This window comes from Balaenoptera ricei, chromosome 19 (assembly GCF_028023285.1).
Source record: "Balaenoptera ricei isolate mBalRic1 chromosome 19, mBalRic1.hap2, whole genome shotgun sequence".
NCBI lineage: Eukaryota > Metazoa > Chordata > Mammalia > Artiodactyla > Balaenopteridae > Balaenoptera > Balaenoptera ricei.
The window spans coordinates 44,875,522-44,893,513 of NC_082657.1; the positions used below are offsets into that span (position 1 = coordinate 44,875,522).

At 50.4% G+C, this 17,992-nt stretch overlaps 2 protein-coding genes across 3 annotated transcripts in view; both read right to left on the reverse strand.

Moving 5' to 3' along the window:
- The window catches only part of ATP6V0D1 (ATPase H+ transporting V0 subunit d1), a 38,472-nt gene extending 25,618 nt beyond the window's left edge, over nt 1-12,854 (reverse strand). The window contains exon 1 of one of the 2 annotated variants that reach the window (XM_059905205.1): nt 12,613-12,851. In XM_059905205.1, coding sequence (XP_059761188.1) covers nt 12,613-12,742 — 130 coding nt within the window. In that variant the 5' untranslated portion in view covers nt 12,743-12,851. Of the gene's footprint in view, nt 1-12,612 lie in introns of both variants that reach the window. The other variant, XM_059905207.1, reaches the window with a different exon arrangement.
- A 769-nt stretch (nt 12,855-13,623) lies between these two features.
- On the reverse strand, nt 13,624-14,386 carry AGRP (agouti related neuropeptide). Its single transcript, XM_059905147.1, has 3 exons — nt 14,257-14,386; nt 14,006-14,097; nt 13,624-13,806 (listed from the first exon to the last, which is right to left on the reverse strand). The coding sequence occupies exons 1-3, from the start codon at nt 14,384-14,386 to the stop codon at nt 13,624-13,626; spliced, it is 405 nt and encodes a 134-aa protein (XP_059761130.1).
- Nucleotides 14,387-17,992: the final 3,606 nt, after the last annotated feature.

Here is a 17,992-nt window from a genome sequence, read left to right on the forward strand (position 1 = left end):
TTCCCACACAGGATAGTTTTTTGTTTATTTTTTTTAAATCAACTAAGGAGTCGGTGTTGGATGAGGCAGAAGCCAGGGAGGCCAATGGAAAGACCTCTCCAAATTGGGGTGCAGGGTGGGGAGTTGTCAATTACCTGATAACATGACTGTATGTATCTATACTCTAGAGAGTCTGGGGTGCCTGATTTGGGCCTCTCCCAGAGTCACCCTACACACATGTACCTGTATGTGCCACATGCACCCCTACATGTCCCCCAAAGCGCTGAAGAAGGCTGGAGGAGAGGAGTCCGTCCTGAGGATGAATTTCCCATCTCCTGGAGGGACCAGAGTAACAGGACCAAAGTAGAGGCCACCTGGGGAAGGATGGTGCTTCTGGGAGCCTAGGAAGCATGGCCCTGACTCCTGGGCAGCCTCAAGCTCCTACTTGGAGCCCCCAAGACCCTTGGTTCATAGCTAGCACACTGTGCTGAAGCTGAAGCTGCCGCTCCGACTCTGAGAACTGCCAGCATGACCCAGGTGGAAGTAAACAAGGACAGCTTGGTGGTCAAGGCTGGAGCAGCCTACACCGGGCACAAGGTGGACAGCATCGGGGAATTCTCCCTGGCCTTCCCCTCCTAACCCAGGAAACTGGGGCACAGGGAGGTGAGGGTGGGAAGAGATGGACAAACAGGAGACACTGAGCCACGAGCCCTACTTAATCTGGGAAGGCCAACTGGGGCTTGGGTAAGGGAAGTAGGGCCCAGGGCAGAGTCCCAAGGGACAGCGGCTAAAAGCAGGTGCTGCACAGAGAAGCAGAGGAGATGCACCAGTGGGTCCAGCCACACCCCCTTCCCTGGCTCTCAGGCAGCGGAATGGTCCTGTTCCACCACCTTGTGGCCAAAGGGAGGATGGCACCGTCAACAGCCAGAGGCTCTGCTCTGGCTCCACGCGATTTAATAACAGCCTCAGACTCCTGGTCCGCATCTCCCGCAGCCGTTGATCCCTGAGGGAATAGGCTGCAGGCATCTGCAGAGCCATGGAGAAATGTGTCACAAAGAACAAGAATAGGACTGAGGTGGACGTGAGTCGGGAAAGCCAGAATGGAGACAAGGTGAGCATGAGTCTGATCATGAGGGACTGGTCTGTCTTGCATCAGTGAAGCAAGGGGCCTTCTGAGGGCAAAACTAAAGAGGTTACAGAGGAAGCCTGGTCATCCTCAGCTCTCTACACCCTTGTCCTCCAATTCGGCCAGACGCTCCCAAATCTCCAAATCCCTTTATCCAGCTCTCTACCCCCTGTCTCTAATGCTTAATGCTGTATCAAAAAAACAAAAAGTGCTTAATAACCCAGAAACAGGACAATCTACAACATGGTGCACCCCTCCAGGATGGGGGCCTCAGCTTCCCCTCCCCCATACCCCACACCCTAGCCCCCTGCCAGTACCAATAAAGACCTGCCGCTCATCCAATCATACAAATATCTATTGAGCATTCACTCTGGCTAGGCATGTGCTGTTGAGTCCTAACAACCTGCAAGTGATTTCTGTTTCATTTTACAGGTGGGCAAACTAGCTTCAAGGCATTAAATCACATGCATAGTGTCACACAGCTGGCCAGAAAGGGAGCCACGGTCTGCCTGATACCTGGCCTCACACACAACTCAAGAAAGGTCCTGGTGACCCAGAGAGGCCCTAGGGTCCTGACTCTGAGCAGGCAGAGGTGATTTACAAGAGAGACCATTACATCACATCCTCACACCTGTTCATCCTTAACGCTGACCCTTCCAACAAGCTGGAGTGCATCTAACAGCTGAACCCAAAGCACAAGAACAGCTACAAGTAAGAAAAGGGTTCTAGGGTGCTGCAGCAGGCGCTCTGACCACAGGGGGCCAGGGACAAACTACTGCAGGCAGACCTGGGCCCTCAGGGACAGTGGTTTGGTGTCATCTCGTTTCAAGTCTAACAGCACTAATTGGGGAGAAAGCCTGCTATGTTTAGTGTGTGCCACTGTGAAAGCAAGAAAGTGAGACTAATACATTCCAGAATGGGTTTATGCAAAATGTTTAAAATTTGGATCTTTCCCTCTCTTCCATCCAGAAACCCTGGTCACCCAGAAAGCCTCATCTTCAAGGGTCCTGGATGGCTGACATTTGCCTGTGCTGAGGTCACCTCAAAAGGTCCTAAGCACAGGTTCAGACACTGGCTCCACCTCAGAAACCAGGCCCAAGAAATCAGGGAGTAAATCCAAGGACAAGTGTGTTAACACCCACCAGAGCAAGTTCTGACATGAACTCTGGGGCAGGGCTTATGAAACGGGGGTTATCAGTTCCTGTGTGGACTATCTTGACCATAAACGGCTTCCCAGATAAAACCAGGCTAAAGTATATACTAGTGCAAGATGTAATCAGTGAAGGGAAAGCAAGAAGTAGGGGTGGGGAAGAGGCGACAAGGGAAAGAGAGAAAAATAGGCAGGTGAGAGGTGAGCTGTACGTGGACAGGGGCTTTGGGGCTCTAGTCTGAGTGACATGAAGTGTCTGGCCCTGGCCCTCATGCATCCCCTGGACACTGAGTCTTCTGTTGTAAAGAGAAGGGGCTTGATGGGGGCTCCCTAAGGCTCAGACCAGCCCTACAATGCTGTGAACGAAAATCTGGAAGAACATCCCAGGGTCACCAGCAGGGGTCTTGCCTTGGATGGCGGATGGGTGTAAGTACCTTCTCTTTGCTCGCCTGTATGTTCAAATTTCCTTTATTTTACATATCTTTAGCGGATGTTTTAAGTTATAAAACATTTGTTCACTATGACACATTTGAACAATGGAAGGTACATAAAATTTAAAACTGACATATTCCCCCTCCCAGCCTTTCCAATCCCTCTCTGCAGAGGCTGCCACTCTAGACTTGTTGTCTATGCTTCCAAACACGTTTCCATGTGCACGTTACCTGGCATTCTACTAAAATGGGACTATATTACACGCAACGCTTTGCAATTTCTCACCTAGCAAGATATTTCTAAATCAGTCTTCATGGAACGTCACACTTTTGAGCACTGGAATAGTATTCCACTGTTAAGCACAGACCATGATTTATTTAACCAAAACCTGTCAACGGCTACTCCGCTGGTTCTAACAGGTTGCAGTTACCAACAGGGTTGGTGTGAACACCTCTGTATGCGCCATCCTGTGCAAATTTAGGGGATATGATCCTGTAAGTGGGTATATAGGGCCACACAGCACATATACATGCAATGTTTAAACAAGGCAGTAAAAACTTGTCCCCCAAGGATCTACACCAAGTCACCCTTCCACCAACTCTATTTTTGGAATTTTTTTTCAAGTTATGTTTAGTTAAAAAGGAGACCAAAAAAGAAACCACCATGCCCAGTCACGCAGGAGGCACAGCAGGGATCTGGAGGGGAATCCCTGGCTGTGGCTCTCCCTGCTCTGCTCGCCAAATTAGGCTCCATGCCAGGTATCCTCCTCAGGCCATGCTTATGTCCACTTGGCCTGCCATTAAGGCTGCTCTCCAGCCTCCTGGCAGGACTTGTGGGCAGGACTAGGCTTCCAAGGGAGGCTTGCCCTGGTTGCAAGCCAACAGACGGCCGGGCGTGGGCTGAGCTGCCGGCCGCGGGCTGAGCTGCCGGCCGCCAGTGTGCTGATGACTTCCAGATTGGTATCTTTAGTGCTACTTCCCCTGAGCACCAGCTCCGCACAGCCGCCTCCCTCAGACACTCTGACTCAGCACTTCTGAGACACAACACCTCGTCCTCCACCACCCTGTCCATGCCCCAAACCTTCTCCTCCTCCGGTGGTCCCCATCTCAGAAGCAGTTCCAGCACCCACCCAGACATTTGAGGTCAAAATCCTAACTTCTAACCCCTCTCACCACCATACGTAAGGCAGACTGGCCCAATCTTATCAGTCTCATGCCCTAAGCTGGTCTCTGACCCAGTCCCTCTTCTGCCCACGTGCCACTCCTGCCCCAGCTGAGCCCCGTTCTCTCACTCGGAGAGCTGGAATAGCACCTGCCTCTAGCCTGGCTCCTCCTAAACCCAACCTCCTGAGCCCCACATCAAGTTTCATATCACACCACCAACGCTTGTCCCCTTCACAATTCCCCCCTCCTTCATCTACTGACAGATCGAATCCAAGCTGGCTCATGGCAGCAAGACCTCCCTCCTGCCTACCCCTCGCCTCCACCCCTGCTCTGGGGCCTCATCCTCTTGCAGCAGCAGCCAGCTGGAGAGGAACAGTCAAGTCACCACCAGCGATCCATGCCAGCTCATCAATCATTGGGTGCTGGGGGTAGGGGGGAGATGTCTCTTCACACAGCAGTGCCACTGCCCAGTGCAGTCGGGACAACATGGGCCATCAAACACTGAGGGGAAAACTTCAGGTGTGTGTGGGCCAAGGCTCTCACAGCTCAGAGACTCAATGTAGTTGTTCCCTTCGGTCCAAGTGCAAACCCTCTCCATGTGTACACCCTTCCCCCAATGCCTCCGGAGCTCCTCTCTCCTGTTTGTGGTCACTGGATTGTCAGAACCCTGTCCTCTCTTCCTCTGGATCACATCTGACTCTGAGGAATTCTGGACCAAGCTAAGCTTGTCTTGTTGTCTAAGCTGTGGTCACGCAGTTTCACCAAGTCGATATATTCTCTTCTGACAAACAAAATGGAACAAAGTGTTTCCAGGCAAGAACATAAACTCTTAAGCAAGACATTTCCCACACACAGACCTTGACCTAACTGAAGAATCTCTCTCTTTTTTTAAACACAACTCTCATCCCTCCTAAGCCATGTATCTTTCCAAGGCACCCAAGGCCTTCGATGAACCAGCCCAATGCGCCTATCCACCCTCAGCCCTGCACACCGCTGACACATGCTCTACTCTCTCTTCCCAGTTCCCAAAGCTCTCTTGATATTCTATGCAGTTTCACATTTCTGAGACTGTTAATGCCATTCCTTCTTCCCCCCTCCTTGACCTGGCTAATTTTTTGTGTGTGACAATTTCACTGAGATATAATTCATGTATCATACAATTTTCCCATTTAAAATGTACAATTCAATGGTTTTTAGTATATTCAGAGTTGTGCAACCATCATCACAATTTTAGAACATTTTCATTACCCCAAAAAGAAGCCCTGTACCCTTTAACTGCTACTCCTCACATGCTCCCACTGCCCCAAAGTGTACCCTGTGCCTACTGGACATTCAATGCTGTTGTGATGTCCACCAGTCTGCCCATTAGGCACACCTGCCCCCAAGCAAGGCCTGTGTGACATGTTTTCATTACCCACTCGAGGGCCAGCATGGTGCCTGCCTCCCAGGAGTGACAGGAAGGAATGACCACAGTGGGAGCAGCTGGCTTCCCTGACTGCTCTCTCGGCTCCAGGCCCTGTGCTTACATGTCACTAACATTTCAGAGTGATCTTATTAATACTCTCATTGTGGGTTTCCCTGGTGGCGTAGTGGTTGAGAATCCGCCTACCAATGCAGGGGACACAGGTTCGAGCCCTGGTCCAGGAGGATCCCACATGCCGCAGAGCAACAAAGCCCATGTGCCACAACTACTGAGCCTGCACTCTAGAGCCCATGAGCCCCAACTACTGAAGCCTGTGCGTCTAGAGCCTGTGCTCCGCAACAAGAGAAACCCCCACAATGAGAAGCCCGCGCACCACAACGAACAGTAGCCCCCACTCGCTGCAACTAGAGAAAGCCCGCACGCAGCAATGAAGACCCAATGCAGCCATTAATTAATTAATTAATTAATTTCAAAAAATACTCTCATTGTGCAGCTGAGGATAAACCACTTGCCCAGGGTCATAAAGCCAGTAACAGCCTGAACAGGAATTCATCAGTGAGTTGAGTTCATTGGTGAGTTCCGCTCTGTCTGTATGTTGTCTCTGCCCATCCACTCCATGCACTGCCGTCAGCTTCTAGCCCTGCTCTCCTCTGTTCTCATTAAGGTCACCAATGACCTCTGAAGGGCAAAACCAAATGGAGAGCTGTCTGACTTTATTTCAATCTCTTGGTCATGTTTGTCAGTCACCACCCCCTTCTTTTTCTCTCTTGGGGCTACCAACCTCTCAGGGGATGCCTTTGGTCTTTCTGGCAGGACCATCTTTTGCCCCATCCTTGCTTAATGGAAGCCCTAATGGGGGGAGGGTCTCGTCTAGGGCTTCTACTCTTCTGATTCTATGCTCTCTCTTGGGGTCAGTGGCCACACTTCTACCCTGATTCCCCAAGCTCAGACCTCACACCTGAGCAGCAAAAACAGTCTCCACATCTTCACTCAGATGGCTCACAGATCCCTCAATCCCATCTTCTCACTCTTTCTCCAACCTGTTCCTTCCACAGTCCACTATCATCTCACTTGCCACCTACACAGTTGCCTAAGCCAGAGAGGAGACATCAGCCTTGACTCTTCCTTCTTCCTCAGCCTCCTTATCCAACCCTCAAATCCTATCAACTCCTCTTCCTATAATTCCCCCTCACAATGCACCCTACCAATGCCTGAAGACAGGCTGCCATCATCTTCTCTGCCCTGGATTACTTATAAGACTCTGCAGACTGTTCTTCCCACCTTCAGTGTGGCCCCGACCCCCAAAACACTTTTCAAACTGCAGGTACATTCTGAAGTACAAGTCCAGTAGTTTTACCCTCCCATCCCCTGCATTCAGGACAAAGCCCTTCCTGTGGTTTTTGCAATCCTTCAAAGCTGATCTCTTTCCAGCCACATTCCTGGTCACACTACAATTAGTGCTGAATAACAAACTGTGCCACTAATAACTAATTAGTGCCACTCCTGGAGACACCATCTATGTTTGCATCTGCAGTTTGATGTGACTGGTGATTTGGCCAAGGCCAGCCTGGAGTCTCACTTTCCTCTTCCTATATGAGACTGTGTCTTGTGAAATAGTGTTGAAATGCAGAAGGAAATGCTGTAATGAACAAAAGACAAGTGATTCAGGACAGAGAGGGATACAGTGTTCTGAAAGACAACCAGCATATCACACATGTGAGCTCTTCAACCATGGTCCCTGAGCATCTAACTCACTGGCTGAGGAAAACAATCACTCGGGACCACTTAACTCACATGGAAGTTGAGAAGATCACAGGGTTCCTCCTCCTGAATGCTAAGCATACTTCTTTACAAGAGGAAGGATATGTACTGAATGGTCCAAGTGTCAGGGAGAGCCCCCATTCCAAATTAGGAACAGGCATCTGGTACCCATCAGCTGAGTTACAGCTGCATAATCCAGCAAGCCATAGGCTTCTCTGTATTTTCCAAGTTGCTAAGTAAGAAGGGAGCTAATTCATAGAAAAATCCTAGAAATAATGACCAACTCAGCAACAGTGAGAAACCCCTGGACTCAGATTATGGTCTCTAAATATCATTTTCCTATAAAAAGAATCAGGTCCCCTAAGAGAAACTATGACTCTAGGTCTGGGTCAACAAATGTACAAGATAACATTAGAATACACTGTCATCTCAGTAGTAAGGAAGGCTACAGGGTTATGTCAAAAAACTTATACAACAGGCAGCCTATTGTACAAGTTCCCACTGGCCAAAGGACAATTTGAGCACCGATAAAGTTAAAAGACTGAAGCACAACAAATATATTAAAATCCATAAGTGTGTTATGATACTAAACAAACAAAAAGAAGAACAAACAAACCTCATTCGTCACCTTTGGAGGATGCTGGAAAACGAACTCATTATTTTGGAAGCTAGTAAATATGGGAAAGAATTAAGCATTTGTCCTGCCTCTCCTATACAGACTGTATTTCAGGGTAACCAAATAGTTGATTACTGGCAATTTCCAGGTATAGAAGTATTCAAGCTAGCAATTGCAGAAGGAAACATAAAATTAAAATATCACCATTTTGCAACCCCTAATGAAATAATGGTTCTAGGCAATAAATATCAACGGTTCCTATGTCATAAAAAGGGAAACAACTAAAGAGAAACAATTCTCAATAGAAGTACAAATGACATCTATTAAATATTCTTTTAAAAAAAATGGAACCAGAATCTAATTAGGTCTTTAGATCTAACTATCAATTTACAGGAAACACAAGGGACAGAGGAACACGTTAAAACTATACAGGAGGGATATAATCAGCAAAGTTGAGATGGAAGGAAAATCTATAAATTAAATGACCCAGCTTCTTCAGTAAATAAAAGGAAAAGTGAGACAGAAAACCTATATACTAAAAGACTCCTGATAGCATCAATCAATTGAAATATATGGATCATAATTGGACCCCCGCTTGAAACAAATTATATCAAAAAATCATTTGAGACAATCAGACAAATCTAAACACGAAATGGATATTTGATGACATCAAAAACTATTGTTTCTTTTAAAGGAGGACTAATCGGATTGTGGTTATGTTAAAAAAAAAAAAACATGATCTTTTTTAGGAACACCAAAATATTTACAGCTGAAGTGATATGCTGTCTGGGATTTACCTCAAAATAATTTGAGAGTGGGGGGATAAATGCAGCTATTATTGAAACAAGATTGATAACAACAAAAGTTGATCATTGTTGTAATTAGGTGATTATTATTTATAGGTTTGTTATACTATTCCCTCTAATTTGTATATGTTTAATGATTTCCATAATAAATAGTTTTTAAGAGAAAAGAAGAAAGGGGAAATTCTGCAGGGCAGGGCCAGAGTCTCACTCATACCTGTATTCCCAGCAGCCAGTCAGACAAATTAATAACAATGCTTTTAGGCTGAAGCCAAGGTCAAAGCTAAGGGTTCAAGCTCAGAACTATGGTAATACCTGAAATACCTGCCTGGCTCTCTTATGAGGCACAGAAGCTGGCATACAGTAGGCCTTCAGGAAGTGTTTTTTGAACAAGCAAACGAAGACTTGAACATCGAATTAGCACGACGTATGTTCCTCATGATCTGAAATACATTCACTTAGTCACATCCAACCACCTCAAATTCAGCAGGCCTCCGTGGAAGGTGATGCTCCCTGCCACCACTCTCTCTGCCTCCACACCCAGTCCTGAGGGGCCAGGGGCTTCCTCCCCTGGGCTCAGCCTGATATTTTTAAACCAAGGGTCTGGGTTCCGAGCAGATGTGTGCTCTTGTCCCCCACACCCTACCACCCAGGACTCCTTTTGGTCCCTCTGATTGGCCCAACTATTTCTCCTTGGCATGCTGGTCGCTCTGCCCGAAATGCACCCCATCCCACCCCACCCCACCCCATCCCTGGCCTAGGTCTCTGCACAGCTGGCTCCTCATTGTCCACACCTCAGCTCGAATATCCTTCCTCAGCAAGGCCTGAACCAGCCACACTCTCTACAGAAAGTTCCCCTCTGATTCTCTATCATTTCTCCACTGTCCCTTTCACAGGCAACACCCTTAATATGCAATTATATATTTCCTTTGCTTTAAAATAACAGTAACTGCAGCTAGCACACTGACTCAGTACTTACCATGTGCCAAGTTCATGCTAAGTGTTTTACAGGGATTATCTTGTTTAGCTTTCACAACCACCCCATCAATAAAGATACGTATCATTTTATTTATTATTATTTCCATTTTACAGATGACGAAACTCAGGACAGAGCAGTTACATGGCCACAGAGCCGTGCAGTAGTAAGCCCACATTTGTAACTGCTATGCTACACTGATCTCTTAATGTCTTCTGGCCCCACTGACCTCCACCCCCAGACTATGAGGGTCAAGGGAACATCATTCAACAAAGTACCTCAGACCCTACTGCTGTGCCTGGCATAAAAGAGGTGCTTTACAAGTATATGTGGAATGAATGAAAACATTCAAAGTAATCCTGTATGATTTCTCTCTGTGTATCTCTGACCCACCTCCTCTTCCCCACAAGTCCCTAGCACAGGACCCAGCTTCCAGAAGGTACTCAACACATCCAGAAACACTCAGAGCTGAAAAGAGCTTTTGTGGCCACCTAGCTCTGTCCCCTCAGTTCACCAAGGGGTAGGACCTTCTCCTACCTCTGAGAAGAGACAATCAAGCAAATGGACAATGGAGGATACATGGACTTCAGCGGTCCTAAGAGGCTGAGTTCTAGCAAAAGAGGTCAGTAGCAGATGCCCTGATGGAGTAGAAGCCAAGAAGGAAGGCTAGGGTGTGGTGGAGGGTCTATATGTACTTGCTGTACCTTGCAGAACAAATAAACACCCTCCAGCCAATGTCCTGAGCCTTCTGGAAACTGTCCCACTGCTAAAACATGTTCTTTGGAAACCTCATCATCTCAGGACACACCTACAGATTTCATAGGGACCACAGGCTTCCTTGGTCTCTCCTTCCCACCTCCCTCCCCTCTCCCCTCTCTCTTTCCCTTTTCCCTGGAGATAAGGAGGCAAAAACACCCAGCAACAAAGGGCTGGAGGTCAGGCCTCTGGGGTGACCTTCAGGAGCAGAGAAGGCCTTTCTGTAGAGGACAAGTGGAGTTTCTGGTCACTCCTTCCTGCCTCTGGTTATCTCCAGCCCCTGAAAGTCCAGAGCATCTCCAGCCTAGAGTCCCAAGAATCTCAAACTCTGTGTTGACAGACTTCTAGGAAATCAGCACAAACACACACAAGAGCTGCAACTGGATGGAGGGGGACAACATTCTAGCCTAGAATGGCCACAAAGGGATTCTAAGATGGGATGGTACTGGGTCTGGGCCTTAAAGGGTGGGAATCACTGGGTTTCACGGGAGTAAGAAGGAAGCAGAGGAAATGGCTAGTGCAAATAATACTGAAACGAGCTAACATTTACCTAGCGCTTATTCTGTGCTTGGTGCTGAGCTAAGTGTTTTACACATAATAACTTGTTGACATCTCTCAACCTTGTGAGATAGGTGCTGTTAATGTGTCAGATGAAGAACCCAAGACCCAGAGGCGTTAAGTAACTTGTCTAAGGTGATTCAGTAATTGGTGCGGCTGGGATTCAAAGTCAGATTTGAAAGTTCAAAGTCCACCACACAATGTGCACCAAAAGCTGGGGGATGGCTTGCATGAGGGAAAGGAACATGTGTGAAAGAGCGAGGGGATCCCACTAAAGGGCTGGATGGTGATCCACAAGGGGACCATGTGTGAGCAGTGCTGTAGGAAGAATGGCTTAACATGTTTATGGGGGATGATGGAGGGTCTGCTGGGAAGATGGGAACCCCATGCCCCCAGAAGCTCTACAGGGGTGGGGTAGGAGGGCAGGAGTGAGGAAAGCCTAGAAGAGAAACAAGTTTACCAAATGCCAGTTGGTAATCAATGGTGTCCGCACTCAGATTTAAGCAAATAAAGGTCTCCCTCCAGTCCCAATCAGTCCACAAAACTCCCATTAAATACCACTGTGTGCCAAGCCCTGCCCTGTGCAGCCTCCCTCTGTTTCTCCTCTGTTTGCCACAGTGAGGACAATGAGGTTGCTGGCAAGTTCCTACAACCCAGCACCCTAAAGTGCTCTCCTCTCCTTCCCCACCTCCACTCTCATAAGGGAGGTGAAAGACTTTTCTTGCACATTTATGTTAAAACCATAATGTCCACAATTGTATTTGAACTGCAATAAGTTTTAAAACTTAAAAGTATTTATTTTCACATTACGGGTCCAATTTGCAAGGTACATAACTGTTTTTTTAACTGAGCTCACTTTTAACCTCACGAAGTTTATGATGAGAAAATTTTCTCCAGAAGGTGAATCATCTGGCCATCTTCCCCCTCCAGCTACCAACCAGGAGGCTAGCAGTACCTCTGTTCGAGGATATCACCTGGAGGTCAGGGATGGGAACTCACAGCCCAGCCACTGTGCCCTTCACTACCACGTGGGGGGCGGGGGTGGGTAGGGGGAGGAGGAAGAGAAGACTGGAATCAGGGAAGTCTCTAATTCCGTAAATCTGATGCTGTGCCTCACGGAGTCAATTCCACTTTGGAGCTGTGTGTCGTGAGAAGAAAGTGGAACTCAGCTTCTCACCATTCTTGTGCTAGGAAACCCTGTCTGAACAGGCACCCTCATGGAGCGGGTGGGAACTGTTGTCAAATACAGGTGTATGAACTTCCCCGACTTTCAGGGCTCTCCCAAACACTGCCTTCAGAAGACCGCTCAGACAGTGGATCGGCGATGGGAGGAAACTCTCGCTAAGCTGGCTCAGCAATTCCCCAGAAAGGCTCACTCCGCAGGCCAACGTGAAGACACAATGAGCCCAAAGCCCTTGGTGTATGTGCTGGGAGGGAAAACCGGGGACTTTTCCGCTTAGCTTCCCTAAGCGTTGCCACGAGACAGCTCTCTGGCTACGTCAGGGTAAAGAGACTTGTATGAGCACATCTCACACCAGCTAACCACTCCCGAGAGACCCTCTCTTCCAAACTACATGGCGAGCAGAACGGGGAAAAAGTGGCCCCAGCAGAGGCGAACCACTGCGATTCTTAAAGCCTTGTTTGCGTTTGGGCCCCCACGGAGCCGCAAATGGAGGTATATTCCCTTCCGGCGCACCCGCCATTAGCCCCCGGATTCCCAGCAGGCCTCTCAGGCCCGGATCCGGTATCCCCGACCTCTTAGGCCCTTCGAGAACCCCCAGCTTCCGCTCCCAGACCTCAGAACCTTCAGGCCCGCGCCGGCCTCCCTGCCGGCCTTTCGAGGCCCCGCAGCCCGGCCCCGCGGCTCACCCTCGAGCGTCTCGCACTGCACCAGATTGAGGTAGTCCGCCTGGCTGAGCACCCCGGCCTTCAGGCCGCGCACCAGTCCCTCCAAGTAGCCATTATCCACGTTGAAGTAAAGCTCCGGGAAGAACGACATGGTTACGGCGGGGGCGGCTGGACCGGAGGACCCGGACCTGCCGGCACGCAGCACAACTCCAAGATCAGCTGACGCGGCGCCCGCAGCGGGCTGTCAAGCGCATCAGGTGACGCGCAAGCGGCCCACGTGACCACAACGGGGCGGGGCTCTGAGCGGCGCCCGGCTTCCGGGTGGTTTCTCGCCGAACGGTTGCGCAGGTGTGGGCTGGGGACCGCCCACTGGCGCCTGCGCGCTGAGGAGAGCAGGGCCTCCTGCTCCCAGGCGGGAGCGGCTTGGAGTGTCCAAGGCCGACCGCGTGGTGGCGCCCGTGGCCGCAGGGATTCGATTGGGCCTTCGCTCTAGATTTCCCGAGTCTGGTGCACGTGGCGCTGTGGCGGCCAGAGGAGTAAAGATGGGAGTGGGCGGCGCTTTTTATGCTTGGAAATATTCCAGACTGTTGAGTCAGCCTTCCCCTGAGAAGAACTGAGGTCCGGTGAGGGGCAGGCTTCGCTGCGGGTCACGCGTCGAGTTAACCGCAAGCAGGCCCTGAAGCCTAATGTTTTGTTAGCCTGCTGGGAGCTACAGCTCCTATGCTGCATTGCGCCCTCCCTTCCCCGCGTTTATTATATTATATAAGATTCTCAAGGGTAGGAGCGCGGCCCTCCTCTGCTTCTCCCAACGGCGCCTGGCACTCTAAGAGCACGCATGTAAGTGACTCATGATGGGATAGCGCAGGCCCTGGGGTAGGGATGTGTGTGTGGTGTCTTGGCTTGGAGCACCTTCGCCCCTGCCATGACCTCCCCCCTCCGACGGTCACGTTCGAAATAACGCCACAACCCTGGGGTTGGTCCCATCCTTTATTGTCGCTCCCCTGCCCAAGCCCCGACCCCGACGTCGGCCGACTAGGTGCGGCTGCAGGGGTTCGTGGCAGTACCCAGCTTGCGGCAGTAGCAGAAGGCGTTGAAGAAACGGCAGTAGCACGTGGCACATGGGTCGCAGCATGGTACCTGGTGTCCCAGACAGGACTCGTGCAGCCTTACGCAGCGACGCGGGGAGCGCGGCTTGCGTCCTTCCGGATCTAGCACCTGCAGGGGTTGGGGAACATGGGCCTTCAGTGGCAGCTTCAGGGACCTGCCCCAATCAAGGCGGGACGACAGTGGAGCATGGGGAGGGATGGTCTGCAGTGTCACCCCAAGTGAGAGGGTCACCGAAGTGGAGCTAGAGGTTGATGCCTGATCCCCCCACCCAGAGATTGTGGTCTCAGCCCTTTTCCTGAGCAGTTACCTCTGCCAAGGCCTTGGCCTCTGCCTCCTGCAGCAGAGCCTCTTCCACCTGTTCTGCCGTTGTCCTCTTCAGCGGGGGCTGCAGGCCCAGGCCTGGGACAGATGATGTGAGGGCAGAAACCCCCCATGCACAAGACACCCACCTCCCAGGCCTGGGATTGGGAAGGGGGAAAGAGGGTTCATACCAGGCAGAATAGTTTGTGGCCAGAGAGTGTCCAGGCCCCACCCATCCCCACCCCTGCCCACACTGACCTTGGAGCTCTGGGAACAAGGCTTGGTCGGGCCTTCCGATGCCCTCCAGGGGAGCCAAGCCCATCTGGGCCCCCTGCATGGCGGGCATTGCCAGCAGCAGGGCACAACTCAGCAGCACTGCGGTCAGCATGGCCTGGCTCAGCAGGAAGACCCACCACTTAGTCCCTCTTCATCCTTAGAACACCCTCTAGGTGCCCTATCCCAGATAGAAGACCCCTAGAGAGTAGGAGTCTCTGCCCAACCTGAGGACTTACCTCTGCTTGCTGGATCCTTGCCCCAAGAGTTCCTGGCCACCCCATGCCCTCGGTTTATATGGCAGGGTCTAATGAAGGGCCCACACGTGACTGCTCCCTGCAGCCAGGGCTTGAGGAGCCCCCCCCCAGAGGGTGGGGGCACAATTCAGGCCTCTCTCACTGGAACCTGGGCTCTATTAGAGGGGTACCCATCTCCAATTTGGAGTGAGGTCTCCAGGAGCCAATCAAAGTTTGGGAACAAGATAGGGTGCCCAGGGCCCCCACATTTCTGCAGGACAGGGACCTGGGGAATGGGGATGGGTAGGCTGGAGCCATTAGCAATAACAAAGAAGGCGGCCCTGAACGCTTAATTTAATTTGTGGCCCCGGAGATGCTCATTCAGACCCTACGCATGGCATGTTCCCTTTGCTTCCAGGAACCTGGGTCAAGGGCATTGGAGGGGGTGATGGGCCAGTGACCAGAGCGGGGTGGAGTTGGGGTGCAGACCTAGACCCTGGGTTTTTGAGGGGAGAGAGGGGAGGGGAGAAGCCCACTTAGCCAAAAACAGGCCCTCTGCCTCCATCTCTGGCCCTACCTCTCCTCCCCCTTCTTCCTCCAGGCTTCTCCAAGACCCCAGCCCTGCTCCTGCCCCCACACCCTTTTCTGCCTGGGGTTCCTGGAAGCCAAGGTGGCCGAACGGACTGTTCCCTGGGTGGGCGAGGAGCTTCAAAGTAAAAAGCTTTCAGGCCGCCTGCCTCATTAGTGCTAATGGCTGCTCCTTTCCGCCCTGCGTTGTCAGGCCTGTGCCCACGCCTGGTCTCATCAGCACGGGGCAGATGTGAGGACTGCCCTTTCATAGAGATGGTGGGACACACAGGACCCCACCTGCCCCAGCCTTCCCTCACCGCCCCCCCCCCCAAGGGCACTTTATTACACACTTGCCACTTGGGGAAGGGAATGCAGGCTGAGTCAGCTTCCAGGACTCAGTATACAAACAGCTGGCCCAAGACAGCAGGAGGAGGATGTAGAGGCTGTTTGGGCTATTCTGACCAGGGCGAGGCCTGAGGAAGTCCTTCCAGAAAGCAGTTGGAAACCATAGGTTATCATCTGGCAGCTTCTGGCCTGGTGTCAACACAGCAATTGGTCTTGGAGAGAGAGTTGCTTGGAGAGGGGCGCTCTGCAGAGGGTGAGCCTGTGGCAGTCTTCTTCCACAGATGGGCATTGATGTCTGTTCTGGGATCAGGCTGGCATTGGACTCGCTTGTGGCTGGCCCAGGGTAACAGTCCTAGGAGCTCAGAGGGTCACCTACTATGGCCCAGGAGAGGAGCAGGGGAGTGAGGGAAAGCCCCTCTGGGGAGGTGGTCCATGGATAATCCAGCAAAGGGCCAGTCCCCATTTCTCCCCCGGGAATGGTGCTGGCTGTTTTGGTGACTCTGTCACAAAGCAGACCTGGTGTCAAGGCCTCCCTGGCAACTGACATTAACCTTTCTTTCCCAGAAGCCATAGCTGGGCTCAGTGGCCCACCCCAGGGGTTTCTTTTCTTATAGTGGTGCAGGGTGAAGGTATCAGGCACCCAGGTGTGCCCCCATCTTGGTTGGGCCACATGGAGCTCAGGAAGGGTAATACATCAAATGTACCCGAGACATTTTCCCCAAATCTTTATGCCCTCGCCCCATCCTTGGAGGTTTGGCTGAAGAGACGGTGGTGAGGAGCAGGGACTGCGTGAGTATTTTGGCAGGGTACCCCAGGTGAGGTGAGGCAGGGGCTCTGAGCACCTGGCTGAGCCTGGTCAGCACTCATGCTAAGAACAGCTCTTCATCTTGGAGCGGGGGTGCTCCTGCCAGCTAGGCCCTTGGTGTCTTTGCTCACCTACAGATCAGTGGCTGTCTTCACTTGGGTGTGTGGACACAGGTGTATTGGCCCCATCCATGGACAGCAGGGGCTGCCAAGGTCCCTGGTCGGATCCAGTGAGGAAGACAGTCAAGAAAACCAACAATCAAAACACAGTGGAACAGTGGGACTTCCCTGGTGGTCCAGGGAAGGCTCTGCGCTTCCACTGCAGGGGGCATGGGTTCGATCCCTGGTCAGGGAACTAAGATCCCGCATCCTGCACATTGTGGCCAAAAAAACAAAAAGAAAAAAAACACAGTGGAATGACCAAAGAAATATTGGCTATTTGATGACATTAAGGAATAATTGTTAACTTTTTTAGTTGTGATAATGCTATTGTAGTCATGATTTTTTTTAAAAAAGGATTCTTTTAGAGAAAAATGATATATTTACTGATAAAATTATATGAAGTATGGTATTTGCCTCAAAATAATCTGAAGTAGGGGGGATAGCAGGAGGTGATATAGATGAAACAAAATTTTTCATGAGCTGGTAATTGTTGAAGCTGGGTGGTGGGTACATGGGCTTCATTATCCTAATACTGCTACTTTTGTATATGTTTGAAATTTTCCATAATAAAACATTTGTTTATGCCCTTTCCCACCCCACCCTCCATCGGCCCTCAGGTCAGTTTCACCCAGCCGCCCTCCCATCACCACTGAATTGGCCCAAAACACAGCCTATGGGTTTCTTGTTATAACTCTGTATCTCTATCTATATGTCTATCTATGAATTGATCTGTAGATCAATTTTAAATCTGTATTTAAAGTTAATTTTCCATTGGTTTATCAGATTTTATTAATCTTTGCCAATAATCAGTCTTTGGCTTGATTTACCAAATTTTGTTATAATTAAGTTTCTGCCTTCCCATCATTTTCTATTTTCCTAGCATTTGTTGATCCTTATGTTTATCTTTCTTCCCTTTTTTTTTTTATAAATTTATTTATTTATTTTTGCCTGCGTTGGGTGTTCATTGCTGCCTGCGGGCTTTCTCTAGTTGAGGTGAGCCGGGGCTACTTCTTGTTGCGGTGCATGGGCTTCTCATTGTGGTGGCTTCTCTTGTTGCGGAGCACGGGCTCTAGGTGCACGGGCTTCAGTAGTTGTGGCTCGCAGGCTCTGGAGCGCAGGCTCAGTAGTTGTGGCACGGGCTTAGTTGCTCCACGGCATGTGGGATCTTCCTGGACTAGGGATTGAACCCGTGTCCCCTGCATTGGCAGGTGGATTCTTAACCACTGCGCCACCAGAGAAGTCCCTATCTTTCTTCCTGATGAACACAGTTGCCTACACCTAGTAGTCTATAAAAGACTCCTCAGGAGCCCTTTCCATTTGCTGAGTACAAACACTGCGTGAGTGATTTTTCGGGTCTGGAACTGGCCTGATGTTCCCAGGACAATGCTTTTTGGCAGAAAGACTTTCAGAAATGTGTGGCATGTTCTGGGTGGAGGATTTGGCAGACCTGGGAGGATGCAAAGCCTACTTCGTGAGGCTGAGGATGGACCCCAAACATAGGGACCCTGACTTCAAGGAGGAGAAGGGGGAGAGTGTGGATGCTCTGTGCCAAAGGTCAAGTGTGGGGACAACGAGGGATGCTTGCTCCCTACACCTCCTCCTCT

Bases quoted from the DNA above. Each gene is read 5' to 3' on its own strand.
- AGRP (XM_059905147.1), bottom strand. From the start codon at position 14,386: ATGCTGACCGCAGTGCTGCTGAGTTGTGCCCTGCTGCTGGCAATGCCC. The intron at 14,098-14,256 runs GTCAGTGTGGGC...CATCTGTCCCAG, and splicing joins CTTGTTCCCAGAGCTCCAAG to GCCTGGGCCTGCAGCCCCCG. The intron at 13,807-14,005 runs GTAACTGCTCAG...CAACCCCTGCAG, and splicing joins AGGCCAAGGCCTTGGCAGAG to GTGCTAGATCCGGAAGGACG.